Raw genomic sequence first — 21,409 nt, 5'->3', positions numbered from 1 at the left:
TTTGGGATGCATTTAATAAATTGATTGCTTGTTTTTATGCATATTGCATTATTTATATGATGTTAGCTGCAATGAGCCCAGCTCCAGCCGGGGAGGGTGGGGCACAAAAATATTATTATTATTATTATTATTATTAATTTGGAAAATTTGTATTTTTAAAAAACAAAAACTAAAAACTAGAGCAGAATAGATCTAACACTATTCCACTATTGCACTAATAATGCACTATTATTGCATCAATAACATGTTGCAGAATATACCTGCGATAAAACACCAGTCTGGATGGGGAAAGTGTAACATAAAGAAGCAGCTATGGGTTGATTCAAGCCAGCATGTATGTTTATACAGAAGGATGAAGGTTGTGAGAATATCACAAATCCTGCCTTTGGGCATTCATATGATCTTTAGCTCTGGACTCCAATCCGGATTCCCATTCCCAGCACCACCACCACTTTTTCTTTCTCTCCCTGGAAGATGCCCATTTTGTTTTGAAGGCAGAAAGTTTCACGGTGGCCCCCAATTCGATCGGCTTCTAAGCCACGGACTGTCAGGCAGTGGGCAGCATGTAGTGCAAAGGCAGAAGTTGCGTGAGGTGGGTAGCATGCGGCCAATACACCAGAGACTCATGAGCGTGTGACTTTGTCCAACCTCTGCGATTCCTGCTGGCCTGACCTGTTGCGCCTTGCTGACTCCTGTCATTCCCCAGTGGGCTGCTTGGGGGGGGGGGGGGAAACCAGCTCCTTTGTCGGGGACTTAATGTTCCTGAAAGGGCAGAGGGATCGTGCCTATCCAGGCAGAATGGGTACTCATGAAATATAGACGGAACACAAAGCAGGCATTGCTGACCTGCTTCCTTGCCCCCTGCCAGCCTTAGCTCTGAAGCTCAGAGGACTCTGCGGGATCTGTGCTGAGGAGCTGTCCAGCCCATTAGCAACCTGGGTTGTAGCAATGACAGCGGCATGGTGTTGCCACTGGAAGCCATGCCGAGGGCCGCTCTGCTGGGTCCAGGCAAGAAGAGCTCACACGGGTCTCTCTCTCGGCTGCACACAGTTCTAAACTTCTGGGTTAAGCGATTGATTGACTGGCATTTGGCGCCCAGCCTCCACCACGAGATCCCACACTGTGGCCTAGTCACCCTGTGCCAAACAAGGAGCCAACCTCCTTGCCCAGTTGTTGTTAAATTTGTATGTTATGTTACTTAGTTTGTATAAGGATCGTGTTACATCGTGTTTGTTTAATTTAGAGTATGCAATGCTGACGAAGCCCGGATGGGCAAGACAAGATATTATCCCGGAATCCTTGTCGTGCCTTAGCTTCAAGTTTTCCATCTGATCCAATATCTACATACAAGGAACGTTAAAATCCTCAAAGCAGCAATACGTGGAACATCATAAGATAAGCATACCATATTGTGGTTATTGCCAGTATGCCACTTTAGGAACCAATGGTTAAGTTAAAATGTATAAAAATGTGAAAAAACCAATAAAATATTTTTGAGAGAGAGAGAACAGCTTCCCTACATGCAAGGGAAGGCACTCAGGAAGGAACAGAATCACGCAGGATGAGAACCTGCATGGACCAGGAAGGAACTGGAAAGAGCCGAGGCCTGGCAGTGGGGAGAATGAAAAGCCAGGTGGGAAAGCCACCCCCACCTTCTCCCACAAAGATGCAGCCACCCAGTTTCTCAGCAACTCCCTCGCACCAGCCTCTCCTCACTGCCCAAAGATCCACCCTTGACAACCTCAGATAGCTCTGGGCCCTCAACCCAACCTGTAGTGATCTGGGGCTACCTGAACCCAGCTTGAAAAAGACCTAGATTCCTCTGAATAGGCAAGTTGGGATTCAGACCTTGGCCTTGTTAACATAATACACAATGAACCATTATGGACTAGGTTACCTGAAAGATTACCTGTCCCTCTACACACCTCTAAAATTGCAAAGAATGTATGGGGAGATTCTATTTGTGTTCACCTTTCCTCTTTATCCCGCCCCCAAAATAAAATATGAATAACAAATAAAATATATAATGATAACAATGAAGGTGAAAAATATCAGGTGTGTGACAAGGGGAAATTTTACTTGCACCTCTGCACCCTACAGAATATTAAGGCTGGTGATCCTTGCCACACCCTCCTCTGCCATACATGAAGCAGTAACCATTGGTTGCTTCAGTCCTTGTCTTTCCACCCAGATTTCCCGACCCATCAGACTGGATCCTGCTTTATGTTTTTGAATCCTTTGGTTTTCTGTTTTATTCACTTTTAGATGCTTTTATGTTCCATCCCGCTGCTTTACTGTTTATAGCTTGTGTTTTTGTTTCAGCTCATTCGTAACGGTATTTCTATACTGCCATATCATATACCAGGGCGATGTGCAACTTTAAATAAAATAGATCGTTTTAGACTGTGCACTGCTGAGACATTTTTAAAAAAATATAAAGCAGTTTGAAATGCTTTTAATATAAATAGTTGCCTGTTGTTGTTGTTGTTGTTGTTGTTGTTGTTGTTGTTGTTAAACATTAATGCCCAGCTTCTAGCCATTGGATGTTTAATGTTTGTCTTTTGGTTATTGCATGCAGTCCCTGCTGAAACCAGTTTAGAAACATAGAATTGGAGGGGACCCCAAGAGTCATCATGTCCCCTGCAATGCAGAAATCTTTTGCCCAATGTGGGGCTCGAACCCATGACCCCGAGATCAAGAGTCTCATGCTCTACTGACTGAGTCCTGCCTAGCAAAATGAACATAGGACCCATGACACCCTAAAAGACTTATGGTGGGTGGGGGGACCTCTTTTTTCTTTCCAGGGCTGCATTTCCTTAGTGCAATTCTGATGGGTGCAGAATGCTGGCAGTGGGTGGGCTGTTGGGGAAAGATAATTTGCCCTTTTCAGAAGTGATCGTTTGCAGGGGGCCTTTGAAATTAATCTGAGGTGTGACTGTCCACACCTGCTATTAGGCTTCTTGTATGTCTGTCCTGTCTGATCTGCCATGATCCCCTGCTTGTTTTGTGCCCGCTCACCAAAAGATCCCTGGTTATGGGACCTAGAGGAAGGAGGAAGATTCTTCTAGGTTAGAACAAAGGCTCACTAAGATAAGGGAGGGAGGGGAACAGGTGAGTGGCCTGAGACTCTGGCTGGCTACTGCTGGTGCCCTCCCTGCCTCTCCTTCCTCCAAGACTTTTCTCTTCATCCGCCGGAGCAAGGCTGCTGGGCTCCGAACCAGGTGAATTGAGCTTTGTGACCAGAGAAGGGAGCCTGTGGCAGGGTTCACAACACAGCGAGCAGCGATGGCTGAAGGCAGAAGGGGGAAACGTTTCCTTACCCTTTCCGTATGACGACAATGATGGCCCCCAGGAGGATGATCAACACCACCAGTCCTCCGGCGCAAATGCCCAGGATGAGGCCCATTTCCTCCGAGTGCTGGGACACTTCCAGGGGACGCTTGCTCTCTTTGCAGGCAGCTGGAGGGGATAAAAAGAAAATAGCTCTGGCCTGTTGTAGTGGTATATTTAGAACCATCTCCTTTCTCCTGAATATGAAATGTGTGTGGAAGCTCCATTCTTTAGCTGATGAGGTTTCTGCTCAACCCCTTCCCACAAAATATTTTTTAAAGTGGCTGAACAAAATGGCATTGAATTGCAAAAGAGAATTCCAAACACAGGTATGGGGAACCTTTGGCTCTCATTCATTCATGACCACTGACCATACTTGCGAGGGCTGATGGGAGTTGTAGTTTAGCATCACCTGGAAGGTCAAAGGTTCTCCACTCCTGCCACAGCACTAAAACCAGGAGCCAATCGCCCAAAGAAGCTGACTAGAGGGAGATTTGAGACTGACAAAAGGGAAATGTTCCACGCTACGTGCAATTTACTTATAGAATTCATGGCACTAGTGCATACCCTCCAACATTTCTCCAATGAAAATAGGGAAATCCCATTCCATAATGATAATTTTACTGTTTATACCTCACATATCTTACTGGGTTGCCCCAGCCACTCTTGGTAGTTTCCAACATATAAAAAACATTATTATTATTATTATTATTATTATTATTATTATTATTATTATTATCCCACCCATCTGGCTCAGTTTCTCCAGCCACTCTGGGTGGCTCCCAACAGATTAATAATAATAATAATAATAAGTGATAAAACATCAAACAATAAAAACTTCACTATGCAGGGCTGCCTTCAGACAGCTCAGGGGTTGGATAACCCCATGCCCTCCAACATTTCTCCAGTGAAAATAGGGACGTGCTAAGGAAAAGAGGGGCATTCTAGGATCAAATCAGAAACCGGGACGGCATCTCTAAATCAGAGCCATCCCTGTAAAATAGGGGCACTTGGAGGGTCTGCCTGTGGATGGCCCAGGACAGGCATCTGAGATGGTTTTATTTATTTATTTAAAATTCTTTTTCAGCATTTTATGCCCTCCCAAGAAAACTTACAAGACAAAATACAATGCAGTCACAATCTCAAAATACACAGTAAACTCCTGCAATAATTAAAACTCCTGATGGATGGTGGTAAGGTAAAGGGTAAAGGGACCCCTGACCATCAGGTCCAGTCGTGTCCGACTCTGGGGTTGTGGCGCTCATCTCGCTCTATAGGCCGAGGGAGCCGGCGTTTGTCCGCAGACAGCTTCCGGGTCATGTGGCCAGCATGACTAAGCTGCTTCTGGTGAACCAGAGCAGCGCACGGAAACGCCGTTTACCTTCCCGCTGGAGCGGTCCCTATTTATCTACTTGCACTTTGACGTGCTTTCGAACTGCTAGGTGGGCAGGAGGATGGATGGTGGTACCCCTACTGAAAGATATTTCTGTGTATCAGTTTCCACTGGATCTTTTGTTCTTTTTATTGAGATGTATAAAAGGTCATATGAAACCAATGAATCCAACTCAAGTATTTTATATTATAACAATCTCCAGGATAATGTACATGAGAGCTTGGGGGGGGGGGTACCCAAAGGCCAAAGAGAATGGATTTTTAAGGAAATTATGAGAGCAATTCAATACTGTCAAAAGAACAGCTTTATTTAAGAAGAAAGAACGGGCCAGGGAAGAGATTGACAGACAGAGTTTGTGAAGAAGGAACAAAAAAAGCTCAGGTTAAGGAATAGGCTGCATATATTTATAGAATTGGAAGATCTCAAATGGAAAGTGGTTGTACATATGTTTCAGTATTTGGAAAGGGCTGCTAAATATTCTGTCCAGTCAAAACAAACAAAAAAAACTTCCAGTAGCACCTTAGAGACCAACTAGAAGTGCATGCACACTTCTAAATAACTTCTAAATAATTGTCCAGTCAGTTATTTAGTATTCTTATATAGTATAAATACTTGGTATTACGTGGAACAGGGAATTCTAAAGGCGTGCAGTTTTAAAATGTCCCTCCAGTACCAAGACTACAGAAAGCCCAGTACAAAATACAATATGGAGCCATCAGCTATACTGCAAAGCAACAACAGAAAACCAAACTCATGGAAAAACAGCGAAGCAAAAGAGTATTTAAGGCACTCTTAAAGCCCTGTAATGATCCCCACCGCCAATGAATTCCAGAGGCATGGAGTCATTATAGAAAAGGCCCTCTCCCCCATTCCTGTCATCCTAGTATGTGATGAGAAAAACCTCCTTCCTAAAATTTTGGAGAGCTGCTGCCTGTCAAAGTAGGCAGCAATGAGCTAGATGGATAAGCCATCAGATTTGTGGATTTCCTGGAAACATGTGGGCAGATGGTGCAGGAAAGAGGATTGGGGGCTTTTGGTTTGATCCAGCAGGTTTCCATGTACCATGAAGGCCAAGGTACTTGAAACACTTTGACAATTCATTGACTGATAGTTCTGGTACATATGGTGCAGAGGGATAGTTCTGGTACATTCTGGTACATATGGTGCATAAGGAACAGAGGGAACTGTCTTATACTGTACTGAATCAGACCATTGGTCCATCTAGATTAGTACTGTCAACAATGACTGGCAGCATCACTCCAGGGTTTCAGGCAGGAGCTTTTCTCATCTCCACAAAGCTTGTAGACTCTCCTTCATTAAGCAGAGGGGATGCTTTAATTGAGTTTCATGCATTCCAGGGGGGTTGGACTAGACCTTCAGATGCCTTCCAAATCTATGATTCTGTGATTCTATGATTTTATTATTCTTCAACCCCCCCCCCAATATTGCTCACTATTTTAAATGTCTTAAATGTTTTGATATGTCCTTAAACTGTTTTGAAATGTTTTAGTTGGTTTTAAAATGGTTTTCAATGCAATGCCTTTGGTTTTGGCTGTTTGTCATCCTGCGCCCCTTTGGGCAGGAGAGAAAATTGGTGAAAAAAATAAGTAAATAAGTATTGCCCTGATAAGAATCTGCAAATGCACTGATAAGCAATGATCTCCTTGAGACCACCAGAAAGCTGCTTTATAACAAAGAGGCTGACATCATGGCTCAATAGTCGGGAACAGATCCTTGGCACCTTGAGCTGCCCTTGTGGAAAGCTGAGAGTCCCGTCTGTCTTTGTGGCCTCTACAATTAAAAGTGAGAACTATTCCGCCCCCCTGGGCACATGTGAGGCCAGCCACGCCCTGCAGTATGCTGGTTACCCAACTGAGTGGAACATGACCGAGACCAAGCCACAAAGAGGCGTGGGTGTCCTTCCTATGGCTCTGGGCAGAGTTTCATGGCCGCTCAAGGCACATCTTCAGCGAAGCATGCACAATGCCTGTTTAATGTTCTAGCAAACAATCCAATCTAATCCCACATGGTGTTTTGTTTCGTGTGGGTTTTTTAAAAACAACACCAAAATGATTTTGCTTAGTGACTTGATTTAAAGAAAGATAATCCAATCAAACATATACAAGACATACCATGCCATGTACTCCCTTCCTCCATCAATCAATCAATCAATCAATCAATCCCGCCTACCCAAATAATGGACCAAGCTGTAGTTGGGACAAATTTCCCCTGTTAGCTCTGTCACACAAATTTTTAGAGATTCTTTCATGATCAAATAGGAATCCAGCTGCCCCAAAGCACATTCACATGGGTGAGACATCAAATGAAGAAAGCAAAAGTTGTTTTAAAACAGGGGGGGGGCATTTTTCAGCCTGAGGGCCACATTCCTTTATGTGTAAACCTCTGGGGGCCAGTAGAGGCTGGGGACAGAGGAATAAAGTGGGTGGGGTCACATATGTGATTCTTAGTTTTGCACAAAAGTCTATCTTTCAGCTATGCAAATCACACAAGCAAATATGAGCAGTATTCACTATTGTTGGTTTTTTAATCCTCAAACTTCACATAAATAATTACGTTGTTTTCTGAACTGTCTTTTAACATTTCCTCCCCCATTGAAATGCATTGTAACTAATTACGTAATTAATTTGTGTTTGTTTCAACCATAGCAGATAGGACAATGAGTTATCTAAGTTTCAGTGGAAAGAAACTGAACTGCAGCTGAATGGAAGCAGCGTTGACAGGACGGAATTCGCTGCCTCCTGGCATTCCTTATGCAGAACAAGGCTGGTGAGAGGTGAAGTCTCAAGAGAAGAAGGCCCAACAGCTGGATAGAGAGGTCCAGAGAGATGTGTTAGGCCCCTTGGCTTGAAGCTCCCCTGCATTTTTAAGAGTCAAGCAATAATGGCATGCAAAAAGCACTGCAGAACATGCTTTGGGTCCTGACAGGGCTCATTCCATTCCCTGGTGATCTGTCTGTGCTGTTGCATTTGTGGACCTTGGCAGTTTTCAGCTCTTCATTAAAACCCTGTCACTCCTGCTTACCCTCCTCCAGTGCTATGGCTTTAACTTCAGCGATGGGTGACCTTCCCCTAGTCAGGCTTGAGGGGAGAGGAGCACAAGAATATTCACCCTGAAATCAGAAAGTAGCTCATTCTCCCCCACAACCTGAAAGCCAATTCAAAGCTGTTTTAGATACTGCTGTTCCCCCTAAGATTTCATTGAGAGCATGGTGTCGTCCAATCCCTCCTATAACCTGTCTTTGAAAGTCCCAACAGCCCTCACTTTCACCCACTCACTTGCCTCCTCCCAAAGAGCCACACATGCCTCTCTTGCTGCTTTTGTTATGCTGGCATGCTGTGTCCAAGGAACACTAAGTGTTGTGGCTTTCTATTAACAAACGACAGTAGCACTGGGAAGGTTACAGTTCCCAGTTCCTCCTGGCAAGGGCGCTGACTTGCCCCTCATATTGCAGGGGCACATCACATGACGCATCATGTTACATGTCACATGTCACGTTCCCCACACACACACCACTGAGCCAGGACACGCAGGTATGCTGCTGCCGCAAGGCCAGCACTTGACCTCCTCCCTGCGCGACATTGGGCAGGGCCACATGATTTGTGGGGAGCCCATGCCCCTCCTTGAAAAATTGGGGGAGGCTGAAGACCCCTCGGTCCCCACCACATGGCGCACCTGGCTCCTGGCTAGGGTCATTGTACAGGGATAGCCATGAGGGTTGGAGTGCAAAGTGTTTTGTCCCTTCCCCTTATGTTAGTAGTAGGAAGGAGAAGCAGCAATAATAGGAAGAAATATGTTCCCAAATCTGAAAACCACAGGACGTGGAGATTGCTCTTGTGCTTGAATTCAGCCACTGTGAGAACAGCATGCTGGACTTGGTGGGCCATTGGCACAGTGCTGGTGAAAAACTAACCGCCCACAATCTTCAAGTGCCCAGAAGCACTTCTTTGAGTTTTAATATGCACATAACCAACAGTTGATTGTGGGTGGGGTGGAGTAAATCCTGGTAGCTGGAATTTGCCCCCCCCCCCAAAGCAGCCTGAATTAGTATATTCAAATATGTGTGAGTGCTCTATGTCTCCCCTACTTTATGTGCCTGGAAATGCCCCTGCTCCTTGCACCCGACACGCAGCCATGGCAGCATGCCAAGCATCAGAGATGAGAGTGGGGGGACGACATTCCTCCGTTCTTTGGACTAGCATGAAAGGTGATAAAAAGGGGCCTGAAGGTCAGAAGTGGGTGGTCCAGAGGCAAGATGAAAGGGAATTGCAATCTAAAGAAGGGGCAAACATTTGGAGGTCATGGTACTGCTCATGCATTGTGGCGAACATTATGAAGCACGCTTCATAATGTCCAAAGCGCCCTTGAAGCAAGTTCAGCTGCATCAGTGTTGACCCTTGGCACAAGTCCCTTCTTTGACTCTGTGGAATCAATGGAAACCAGTCTGGGTGATCCCATGGTGATATGTTGTCCAGGCCCAGAAATTTACAAGAGGGATTTTTCATAGAGATTCAAGCCTTCAACAGACAGGCTGATAATGATCGGTCTCTGGATTTACCGTTGCTTTATATTGTATTTTGTATCCTGGTATTGTTTTTCCCATGCTTGTAGATGAAGGAAGGAGTAAAGCTTTCTTGGTTGACCAATAAACTAAGCTGAAACTAATACTGTGTGTATGCTCGTGTGACTTCCACAGAACATTTGCTCCCAGCAAGCCTCTGCCAGTTTGATTCATGTGCATAACTCCAGATAGCTCTGGTTCTGCATTCCAGAAAATGCCATTCTGTGCTCCACACACATATCATTTACTTGGTTTAAAAAAAAGATGCTCTGCTATCTCAGTTTAACAGATCAATGGACAGGACATGCCATGATTACAGACAAACACAGAAAGAGGCGTGGAAGGCCTCCCTCTCCTCCAATCCTGCAGAGGAACTTCCATCTGCCCCATTGCTGTGTTGTGAACCATAAAGAGAAATTAACAAGAGGGCTCCAGCCTTGAAGCACCACCCTGTGCACACTTCTAAGTACCAATGTGAACTGTCATTGACAACAGATTGATTTAAAATGCAGGATAAAAAGTTGCCAAATGCAATAAAACACCTGCAACAGAAGCAGGGAAATGTCCCAAGACTAAGGGCCATGGCCAGCTAAATTCTACTCAGAGTAAACCCATTTAAATCAATGGATGTAAGATAGTCGTGTCTATTCATTTCAGTGGGTCTATTCTGAGTAGGGCTAACACTGCATGCAACCCAAAGTTACAATTCCCCCAAGAAAATTATTCCCATTATCCTCATCCAGCAATCTTAACAATCCCAAATTGTACGCTGCTGGAAATTTATTCTGCATTTGCGGGTGGGGGTTGAGAAGGAGCTTCTTTTAAAATTTTCGAAGGAAGCTATATTGAATAAAACAATTTTTGTATTATTACAAATGACTATAAGAAAGATTTCCTGGACCACTTTTCATTAATCATAATAACAAAGGAGGCTTGGAGAAGCACTCTCAGCTAATCAAGGAGAAGCACTCAAACACTGGCCACATTCACACCATGTATTAAAGCAGCATTAGACCACTACAAACAGTCATGGCTCCCCCCCCCCAAAAAAAAAAATAATAATCCTGGGAGCTGTAGTTTGTTAAGAGTGCTGGGAGTTGTTAAGAAGCCCCTGTTCCTTTTACAAAGCTACAATTCTCAGAGTGGTTTAATAGTCAATACCTCTTTACAGAACTATAGGCACAGTCCACTCCTGTTCCTCCTCCTCCTCCACCACCAGCAGCAGCTATTTTCATCTCAGCATCATAATTTATAAGGGGGGGGAACCTTTTGTTGTTGGCAACTGGCCCCCAGATGGGAATGGGGCCCTTGATCCCAAACAGAGCCTCCACCCTTTCCCTGAACCAATGGTTCCCAAACTCCCACCCACAAGACTTCAAAATTGTTGGTGCTCTTGGCAGACCACTTAATGATTTTTCTGCCTGTCGTAGCCATCGCCCCTTGCTGTGCTAGATGCTGTATGATTTTTAATTGTATTTTTATTGCTTCTTTTATTCCTCACACTGCATTGCATTGCATTACAACTTGCACTCCATAGAACACAACTTGCAATGCAGTAAAACACAAGAAATAAAATCAGCAATGAAATACAACTGAAAAATATCGATATGGGTATCTAATGTGGGCTGTGCAGCGAACCCACTTGAATAAAGCTTGCCTACCCCTGGAGGTTGATGGACCACAGTTTGGGGACCCCGGTCCTAGAGAATCATCCCTGTTGTCCTTCAATATTCTGCACCAGACAGTTGTACACACATAGTTGTGGCCATTTTTCACTTCCCACTGAGACACAATTTTTAACTTGCTTTATTGTGGATTTATTCCTGCCTATGATTTTGGACCTTTGCAGTGGTATTATCCATTTGGAAAACTGCAATCAGGGCCCTGAAACCCTTTTGAGGTGTTATCATCCAAAGAAGATTTGGCAATCCATGACCTTATCCAGAAGCCTATTGTCAGCTGCTTAGAGCACCCTTCAATACGATAATAATAATTTGCTTTTTGTAAGCCTTGCTGAAACATACTCTTTGCAAGTGTAATGATACTTGTCAGTTGCTTAGAGCGTTCTTTAATATGATTCTTGTGCTATGTGGTTCTTTGTAAGCCTTGCAGAAATGCACATTTTGCAATTGTGATAATACGCTGCCTATTTTGTTGTAACTTCTTTTCACCAATACATGGTTGTTGCATTTGTGCACATATAGCTATGTCCGTTTTTCATTTCTTACTGTACCGCAATTTTTAACCTGCTTTATTAAGGGCTTAGTCCTCCCATCCCCTCTCTGCCCCTGAATCCAAAAGGGAGCAAAATATATTAGCCAAGCACAAGGAATTTTATTAAACACATGGGAGGCCATGAAGTTCAATCTCAGTGAAAGGCTGAGCATTTGGCTATTTACTGAAATTCCAGGACCCAGAGAGAGATAGAAAGAGAACAACCCAGAAATATCTCCTTGATCAATTTCAGAAGAGTCACTCACAGTGACCACCAGCTACACAATTTTTTTTCTGGATAATATTGCCAGCCACCAGTATAAAATACCAAACGTGTCCAGAACACATGGCAGCAGACCAAATCAATTGTTCATGTTCCTAGCTTTGAAAATATGTCAGCAACATTGAAAAGGCCCCCAACCCAGGGCACAACAAATTTGCTCTCCTGCAAGATCCGTTATTCTTTACTCAGTCTTGTTGTTTTTAACCCAAAACAAATGTTTCAGTTGTGCAGCAGCTGAGGACAATGGATTATCCAGATGTCTGGGAGAAAATTCATTTCCTATTTAGAACCTGAACATGTTGCTATGGGAGGAGGGGAAAAAACCATCTACACAAATGACTCAATTTGCTGCGCATCTACATCTCTATTTGTTTTAGAGAAAACGTGATTTAGGCTTAGATGGGGGATGTGTGAGAAAATCCACAGAGTGATTCTTTAGAATTCCTGTGGAGGAACTTTGCAGTGAAATCTGTTATCTGAATGTTTTGCCATGAACTTTGGCAGAGAATCCAAATGGATTCTCACTGTTTATGTTTCATGCTGCAGGTGTGCATGACCTACACTGGCTGTGTATGCAGCAGTTAAAGACTACAAATGCCATGGTGCAGTGAAACTTTGATTTACGCCACATTCCTATGGGCTGCCATATTTTGAAGAGCAAAAAAGAGGGCACATCAGCCGACTTCTGGTTTTAGCTATGGATCGCTATGATGACTCTCATTTTACATACTCATGAAAAAGAGGATGTGTCCTGGAAAAAAAGAAAACATACGACAACCAATGTCTACTCAGAAGTAAGTACTATTGAGTTCAATGAGACTTGCTCCCAAGTATGTGTATTAAGGACTGCAGCCTATAAACTATGCGTGCATGCTTAATAAAATTACAGATGCAAAGCATGATGGCACAAGCTCCGCCTCCACTCCATTTCTGAAAATTATATCCCAAATTTTGCTTAAGGGGAAATTATTTATGCTACAACCCATCGCTTGAGAGGACAAGCCCACAGGTGGTCCTTTCTGCACAATGTAGGAATCGTGCCTTTGGTGTTATGGAAAATTGATGTAGACAGTGCTGGATTAATGTATAAGCTAAACAAGCTATAGCTTACGGTCCTACTCTCTTGGGAGCCCCCCCCCCCAAAAAAAATGAAAGAAAAAAAACTGGATGTACATTTCCAAAATATAAGATTAAAAAAATTAAAGCTACATACAGTAACCGTATTTTGTGTTCTGTAGGCTCCTATGATACCTATTAGGTCCATAAATTACCATATAGCATATATTCAACACAAAACAGCGGCAATTTGTTGTTGACAAAGCTCAGCTGGACATATAAAGGGCCCCATTACCTTCAGTAGTTTAGGGCCTTGTCAAACCTAAATCCAGCCCTGAATGTCAAATGTGCAGAACTGAACTTAAGATTGTAGAAATGAGAAAGTGAGATAAACCAAAGTTTACAGATTTGTCCATCCCTACCTGAGCCATCCCCTAACAACATCCCTGGGTATTTCCTGGCTCAGATGACAACATAACTGCATCTGCCTTAAGGGAGGATGGGGTGGACATTTCAGGCAGCAAAATATCATGGGCTGGATCTGCAACTCTTGTCTGGCTCACCGGCAGCCACTTTGTTGGAAACCACTAACCTATGGAAGTAAAACTAGTGCATGTCACTCAGCAAGAGAGCGCAAATCAGAAAGCCCATTTGACAATAGACACACTAAGAAAACACACTAAGAAGAATTATTACCTTTCCGGGCTATTCGGATGCAATTCAGCCTTGTTTCCTAACAGGGAAGAAAAGAGAGTCAGGTTTTACTGGTCCATGAAGCCTGTTTTTTTTCTATTTTCTTTTAACAACTCCACTTCAAAAGAGGGAAAGGAAAACAACACTCAGTCAAAGCTTTATGTGAACTTACTCTGTATTTTTACAATGAATATTGTTCTGCCTGCTTGCATCCCATCAGTTATTCCAGGACACACCAGAAATAGGTATATCCAGACATCAAGGCTTCATACCACTTTGATATTTTTGAAATATAAAGCAATACAGTGGTACCTTGGTTTACAACCATAATCCGTTCCGGAGGTCCGGTTGTAAACCAAAACAGGTTGTAACCCAAGGTGCGCTTTCACCAATGGGGCCTCGCCCCCCCCCCAAAAATGGGTCATAATCCAAAAAAAGGAACACACACTTCTGGGTTTGACGTGGTTGCAATCCAAAGCGGTTGCGAACCAAGGTACCACTGTATATGCATTCTTTTAAATAAATAGCAACATGAACATGAAAAACCCCAATTTACAACTAACATACTCACACACACCACACGACATGGCGTGTGCAAGGTCGTCATGCCCCCCCAGCCCCCTCATTGAAAATCTGGGGGGCCCCTGGGTCCCTGCCCACCCGCATCCCCAATGGGCCCAATGATGCTGGTTATGGCTTAAGGGGGGGCTGAAGCCCTACAATATCTGTAGGGCAAAAGGTTCCCCATCCCTGATTTAAAAGCTGGTTCTTAAATTGTAATGATGCCATTTGTAGTGACTGGCAAAGATTGCCGAGGAATTTGCTCCATGGCAGTGAATTCCTTTAGATTTAAGGCCTGTGGATAGAAATGAATATACTGTACTTTTCCATGTATAAGGCGACCTTTTTTTCCTTAAAAATTATATTAAAAATTAGGGGTCATGAGCTGGAGATAGTCAGTGGCTTTTTGGTGTGTTATTTGTTGCTGTGGCCAGGGCTGGTGTTGATTGGCTGTTGCTACTCTGGGCTACTCCTCCCCCAAAAAAGCTCAACAACTCTGGGCAAGCTCCCCCCATTTTCTTAATTTGGAGTCTCCCCAAATAGGGGGTGTCTTATACAAGGGGGCATGTTATACACTAAAAAATATGGCAACCTCTCAGGCTGATAGAGAGCCATCTCACTTGCCCAGCTGAGAAACCATTTTGTTCCTCACTTTTCTTTTCTTTTCTTTTCTTTTCTTTTCTTTTCTTTCCTGAACTGCCTGTCTCCTCCCTCTCTATCTCGCCTGCCCGGTGGGATTCCTCAAGCACCCCCCTGCATTGTCCGCCCGCCTGCCAAAACGCCATGCTAATAACACAATCACTGCAGATGGAAGAATGAAAATGAAACAAATGGGCATCATTTTCCTTAATGTGCATAATCTATATCTACTCATTATGTTAGGATTCCTTGTTGTGCCATTTGGGATATTTGGATGCCGGGTGCATGAGAACCAGACTGCAGCAATAAGGAGGAGGCTGGAAAGAACCTCGGCTGGGGCATAAAGCTTTCCAAGACACCCTCCCCTGCCTGCCCACACAGGCAGCTATTCTATTCTCCCTGCAGCTGGACTGTGAAATTAACAGCTTTTGCCAATCATTACCAACCTCAGCTGGGTCATTACAGTTCTAAGATTTCGACCGGCGCTCCACATATACCAGTATCATGCTTCCCACAGTGACTAGTCAGATGCCTATGGGATGCTCCCAAGCAATTGCAGTGGTACCTCCGGTTACGAACTTAATTGGTCCCGGGGGTCCTTTCTTAACCCGAAACCCTTCTTAACATGAGGTGTGCTTTCACTAATGGGGCCTCCCGCTGCCACCATGCCGTCGCGCGACATCCACTCGCATCCCGGGGCAAAGTTCGCAACCAGGAGTATCTACTTCCGGGTTAGTGTTCGCAAGAAGGACGGTACGTAACTTGAGGTTCCACTGTAGTGCTCAGTAGCACAACAGTGTTCCTGTTCAGAAGTGCAGGCAGCTAACCACACCCTTCTCTAGGACTAAGGAGTTCATGGAGGCCATTCCAAGGTTTTAGTGGCTACTGAGCACACTCGATCCATATTATCTCCCTGCCCCCCCCCATCTTTGTTTCTTTGTTCAGAGAGCATTTTTTAAAAAAAATATATATATTTCAAGACATTTTGGGGCATGTCAATATGTCCGTCTAGTTTCTGGGTAAGGGTTATAGCTCAGTGCTGAATCATCTGCCTTGCAAGCAGAAGGCCCCAGGTTCAATTCCCAGCATCTCCAGGTAGAGTTCAGAAAAAACTCCTACCTGAAATCCCGGAGAGCTGCTGCCAATCAGTGTAGACAGTACTGAGCTAGATAGATAGTCTGACTTGGTATGAGACAGATCCCTTTGTTCTTATGATTCTCAGTGGCCCCATTTGGCTCCATTCTTATTGGCACTTACTACCCAAGTTTGCAGTTAGAGGAACTGAAACCTGGTTCTCAACCTGGAGGTTTCATTTACCTAGCTAACAGCCTCCAATGGACTTAGGTAGCATACATTTAAAACACAGAGAGACACCTTGAAAGAATCCTGGGAGCTGTATTTACCCCTCAAAGAGCTATAATTCCCAGCACCCTCAACAAACTACAATTCCCAGATTTTTTAAAAAAAATAGGGGAGAGGTATTTTAAATTTATGGTGTGTATGCTGCTTCATTCTCCATGAATTTGTCTAACCCTGTTTTTACACCATCACATCTGTAGCACTGATAATTATGCATTGTTCATAGAAGCACTTTCTCTGGTCTGCTCTGAAAACTGCTCTCATCAATTTAATTGGACGACCCTGAGTTCTTGTATTATGGATAAGGTGGAGGGACGGGAGAGAGACTTTTTTCTCGTCCACTTTCTCGTCCACAGTGCATAATTTTAGAAACCTCTATCATGTATGCCCCCAGTGATCTTTCCCTTCCCAAAACTAAAAAACAACAACACTCAAATGCTTTTAGATTTTTCCTCAAAGAGAAAATGCTTCCATTACATGATCACTTGGCTTTGCCATTTCCTTCCCCTTTCCCAGCTCTAGGGTATACTATTTATGGAATGGGCTAGGGGAATCCAAACTGTACTTGGTATTCACAGCCAACCGATGGTCACAGCACAGCTTTAAAAGACGACATCATCAGTCTGGCAGTAGCGGCTTAGAAATAAGGGCTGTCCCATAGAAGAGGCTGAAGACTTGCTTTAGGCTGCACCAGGGGGTATAGGGACCCAGGAAGCTGCATTTACACTGAGTCAAACCATTGGTCCATCTAGCTCAGTACTGTGTACACCAGGAATCACAGACCCTCCAGCCTAATTTAGCCCAGCACAGGAGTCACAAGGCTGTTTATCCCAAACCAGAGATGTGGGTGGAGCTGTGGTCTAAACCACTGAGCCTCTTGAGCTTGCCAAACAGAAGGTTGGCAGATTGAATCCGCGATGGGGTGAGCTCCCATTGCTATGTCCCAGCTTCTGCCAACCTAGCAGTTTGGAAGCACACCAGTGCAATTAGATAAATAGGTACCGCTGCGGTAGTAAAGTAAACGGCATTTCCATGAGCCCTGGTTTCTGTCACGGTGTCCCATTGTGGCAGAAGCGGTTTAGTCATGTTGGCCACATGACCCGGAAAGCTGTCTGTGGACAAACGGCGGCTCCCTTGGCCTGAAGCGAAATGAGTGCCGCAACCCCATAGTTGCCTTTGACTGGACTTAACCATCCAAGGGTCCCTTACCTTTATCCCAAAGCATGGTCACTTCCTCCACACCTGATGTCACACATGTAAAAAGGTAAAGGTAAAGGACACCTGATGGTTAAGTCCAGTCACGAACGACTCTGGGGTTGAGGCGCTCATCTTGCTTTACAGGACGAGGGAGCCGACGTTTGTCCACAGAGTTTTTCCAGGTCATGTGGCCAGCATGACTAAGCCGCTTGTGGCAAAACCAGAGCAGTGCACGGAAACGCCGTTCAGCTTCCCGCTGGAGTGGTACCTATTTATCTACTTGCACTTTGATGTGCTTTCAAACTGCTAGGTGGGCAGGAGCTGGGACCGAGCAATGGGAGCTCACCCTGTCGCGGGGATTCGAACCGCCAACCTTCCGATCGGCAAATCCAAGAGGCTCAGTGGTTTAGACCACAGTGCTACCTGCATCCCATTAAGGAAAGTAATAGTACCACTCTATTCTGCCTTGGTCAGACCACACCTGGAATACTGTGTCCAATTCTGAGCACCACAATTTAAGAAGGATGTTAACAAACTGGAACATGTGCAGAGGAGGGCAACCAAGATGATGAAGCGTCTGGAAACTAAGCCTTATGAGGAACGCTTGAAGGAGCTGGGTATGTTTAGCCTGGAAAAGAGGAGACTGAGAGGAGATATGATAGCCACCTTCAAATATCTTAAGGGCTGTCACATGGAAGAGGGAGCATCCTTGTTTTCTCCTGCTCTGGAGGGTAGGACTTGAACCAATGACTTCAAGTTACAATAAAGGAGATTCTGACTAAACATTTGGAAAAACTTTCTGACAGTAAGAGCTGTTTGGCAGTGGAAACAGACTTAGAATATAGAGTTGGAAGAGACCACAAGGGCCATCCAGTCCAACCCCCTGCCAAGCAGGAGACACCATCAAAGCATTCCTGACAGATGGCTGTCAAGCCTCTGCTTAAAGACCTCCAAAGAAGGAGACTCCACCACACTCCTTGGCAGCAAATTCCACTGTCGAACAGCTCTTACTGTCAGGAAGTTCTTCCTAATGTTCTTCCTAATGAAGGTGGAATCTTCTTTCTTGTAGTTTGAATCCATTGCCCCGTGTCCACTTCTCTGGAGCAGCAGAAAACAACCTTTCTCCCTCCTCTATATGACATCCTTTTATATATTTGAACATGGCTCTCATATCACCCCTTAACCTTCTCTTCTCCAGGCTAATCATACCCAACTCCCTAAGCCGTTCCTCATAAGGCATTGTTTCCAGGCCTTTGACCATTTTGGTTGCCCTCCTCTGGACACGTTCCAGCTTGTCAGTATCCTTCTTGAACTGTGGTGCCCAGAACTGGGCACAGTATTCCAGGTGAGGTCTGACCAGAGCAGAATACAGTGGTACTATTACTTCCATGAGAGGTTATGGACTCTCCTTCCTTGGAGGTTTTTAAGCAGAGGTTGGATAGTCATCTGTCATGGATGCTTTAGCTGAGATTCCTGCATTGCAAGGGGTTGGACTAGATGATCCTTGGGACCCTTCCAACTCAAAGATTCAAAGATTCTATGATTCATCTGAGCCTGAATAGCCAGATACCTTCCACTGCACATAACCAGTCTGGTAGCACCAGGAGCGCACCAGGAGGGAAGCTATGGAAGGAAAGAGGAGTGCCCTTCTTCAGGCCAGGAGACTGGCCCTTTAAGACACTGACGTTTTCTCAAGTGGGTGTAGCCTGGAGGAGGCATAAAAGTCCTCAATCTGCTCCCAACATTGGTTGTAGCAAGTAGCTCTTTTGGAGCTGTCTGTGGTCCTGTAACATTTGAATATCCTTGCTTCCAGAACATGACACCTGCAGAATGTCCTGGGTTCAATCCATGGCACCTCTCATTGAAATGATCAGTTAGCAAGCAGGTAGTGGGAAACAGTCTCAGGCTGAGACCCTTGAGAGCTGCTGTTCATCAAAGCAGACAACCCTGGGCTCCATGGACAAATAATCTGACCTGGTCAAAGGCAGCTTCCTGTGTTCCTTATTTGACTCAATGGATCTACATGTAATGGCAACCCTCCCCGCTTCTTTGCCAGCTCTCTCTGGCAGCACACACTCCTTTGTGTGGCTCTGCAGCCTTCTACTTCTATGGGTGCGGCAATACATTGCCTGCCCACTTCTGCATCCCCAGTGGGTCAGATGGAAGCCGCAGAAATGTGTCAAGTCAAGGCATCGAGGATCCTCTGGAGGATGCCCCCTGTTGTTCCAGCAGTCACCTTGAAAGAGATTTGCCCAGACGTGGAACAGAACCTCGGGTTAGTCAGATCAGATTTGTCTCTGCAATGAAAGCTGGGCTGTTGAAGCCAGGCCAAGCCTGATCATCTTGCACATTAGGACAGAACAGCCCGCTGGGGCAGCTGCAGGGGACAGGCCTGGAGTACTTAGAGGACATCTCCTAATGTTAGCAGATGCAATGAGTCGCTGCAAGAAAGGGTGTCAAATGAATTGTCTCTTGCTGAGATGCCTGAGCAAGATCCCCACCCTTCTCTCTCTGTTGACAGGCTGAAGAAAATCCATGTGATCTCATTTCCAATGGCGCTGATCATTTTTAGACTTTGGACTTAACGGTCTTACATACTCTCTACCCCATCACCACCACCGTTCCAAAGATGGCAAAGGGGGAAGGACCACAGCTGAGCATCAGAAGGTCTCCTGCTGATTCTGCTGCCCCCAAGTCCTGCTCTGATGGCACTGCTGCTCATTTCCTTGCTAGAAAAGGCAAGGAAGGCAGGAAGAGGCAGAAGTAGCTGAGAACGGACATTAATGACACACAGACTAAGGAAAGGGGGGTGTAGCTCAGTGGTGCAGTGCAGGCTAGTCTATTAGGCGAATGGGACACTACACCACCAGCCACCATTGCAGTGATGATGCACTAGCTTTGCCCTTGTGAAATGCAAGGTCCAATCCTAAGCATCATTGGGGGTTTTTTAAAAAAAAATCCCAGGGGGCTGAGCTGGCCCCGGACTATGGCTGCAAATCGGGTTAAGATCAGTCAGTGTAAGCTCCCCACTTTAAGTTCCAGCTGATCTGGAAGCAGCAGTGCCTTCTTGGTGGTAGTCCCAGAGCTCCAAAACTTCCAGAGGTTATGGAACGCTATCAGCTGATCACATTTTAATCCAACACATTGCTACTCACCCCTTTGAGATGGCTCATGGCCTGGAAGTAGATGAGATAGGCCTTCTTGGGCTCCAGCGGTGGATTCCAGTAGCCGCTGTAGGTTTGGTTGTCCCCTACCGTGAAGGGCTTGGCTTCTGTGAGGCTGCTGGGGGGCAGCTCTGCTCCAAAGTAGTGAACTGAGCCACGGGACATGGCGTCGTCAAAGGTTAGGGGCACCGGAAAGCATTCCTGGCCCCCCACCTCCCGCTTGACCTTCCTAGGCCTGTCTTCTTCCACAACGACTTGGTATGTGCTGGGGACACAGTCCGAGGAAGCGGGATGGAGAGAGAAAGAGAACAGAAAGGGGTGAAATCAGATGGTCTCACAGAATCATAGAACTGTACAGTTGGAAGGGACCCTGAGGATCATCTAGCCCAACCCCCTGCAATGCAGGAATATGCAGCTGTCCCATACGGGGATCGAACTTGGAACCTTGGCATTATCAGCACGAAGGCTCTAACCAACTGAGGCATCCAGGCTGAAAAAAAATCAGAATGCTTTGAGATTAAGGGGAGGGGCCACTTGCACTACAGCTGCCTTTTCAAACCCTTGGAGAATAATCCAACCAAAGAATTCCAGGAACTGTAGTCTTGTTGAGGGGGCTGGGAGTCATAGCTCTGTGAGGGGTAAACCACAATTCCCAGGATTCCTTGGGGGGAGCCATGTGCTTCAAATGTACCGTCCTGGGGGTTTGTGGCTTGCCAATGCCTGTCTACGCTGGAGTCTACTGGTCATACCATCGTCCTGCAGACACTGGATCACAAATGTTCAGCCTTACTGGCAGAAGATCCAGCGGGTTTCAATAACTCGTGGAAGCAGAGGTGCTGCCATCCCTTTCCCCCGCATGATGATCATTTATTTAACAACATTTCTATGCTGCCCGATTTTGTAAGAAACAGGAATAGCTAGCAAAGGGAGAAGATGCATGG

General features: G+C 45.2%; 1 protein-coding gene across 4 annotated transcripts in view; it reads right to left on the bottom strand.

Annotated features, from left to right (window-relative positions):
• PTPRU (protein tyrosine phosphatase receptor type U) overlaps positions 1–21,409 on the bottom strand; it is a 340,521-nt gene that overhangs the window by 83,365 nt on the left and 235,747 nt on the right. For all 4 annotated transcript variants that reach the window (XM_033157989.1, XM_033157990.1, XM_033157991.1 and 1 more), the window contains exons 12-14: positions 20,460–20,733; positions 13,552–13,588; positions 3,321–3,459 (exon numbers count right to left, since the gene is read on the bottom strand). In XM_033157989.1, the coding sequence (XP_033013880.1) occupies positions 3,321–3,459; positions 13,552–13,588; positions 20,460–20,733 (450 nt within the window). The remainder of the gene's footprint in view (positions 1–3,320; positions 3,460–13,551; positions 13,589–20,459; positions 20,734–21,409) is intronic.

The sequence above is a fragment of the Lacerta agilis genome, chromosome 8 (assembly GCF_009819535.1).
Source record: "Lacerta agilis isolate rLacAgi1 chromosome 8, rLacAgi1.pri, whole genome shotgun sequence".
Taxonomy (NCBI): Eukaryota; Metazoa; Chordata; class Lepidosauria; order Squamata; family Lacertidae; genus Lacerta; species Lacerta agilis.
This window is presented reverse-complemented; position numbering and strand designations above follow the sequence as displayed.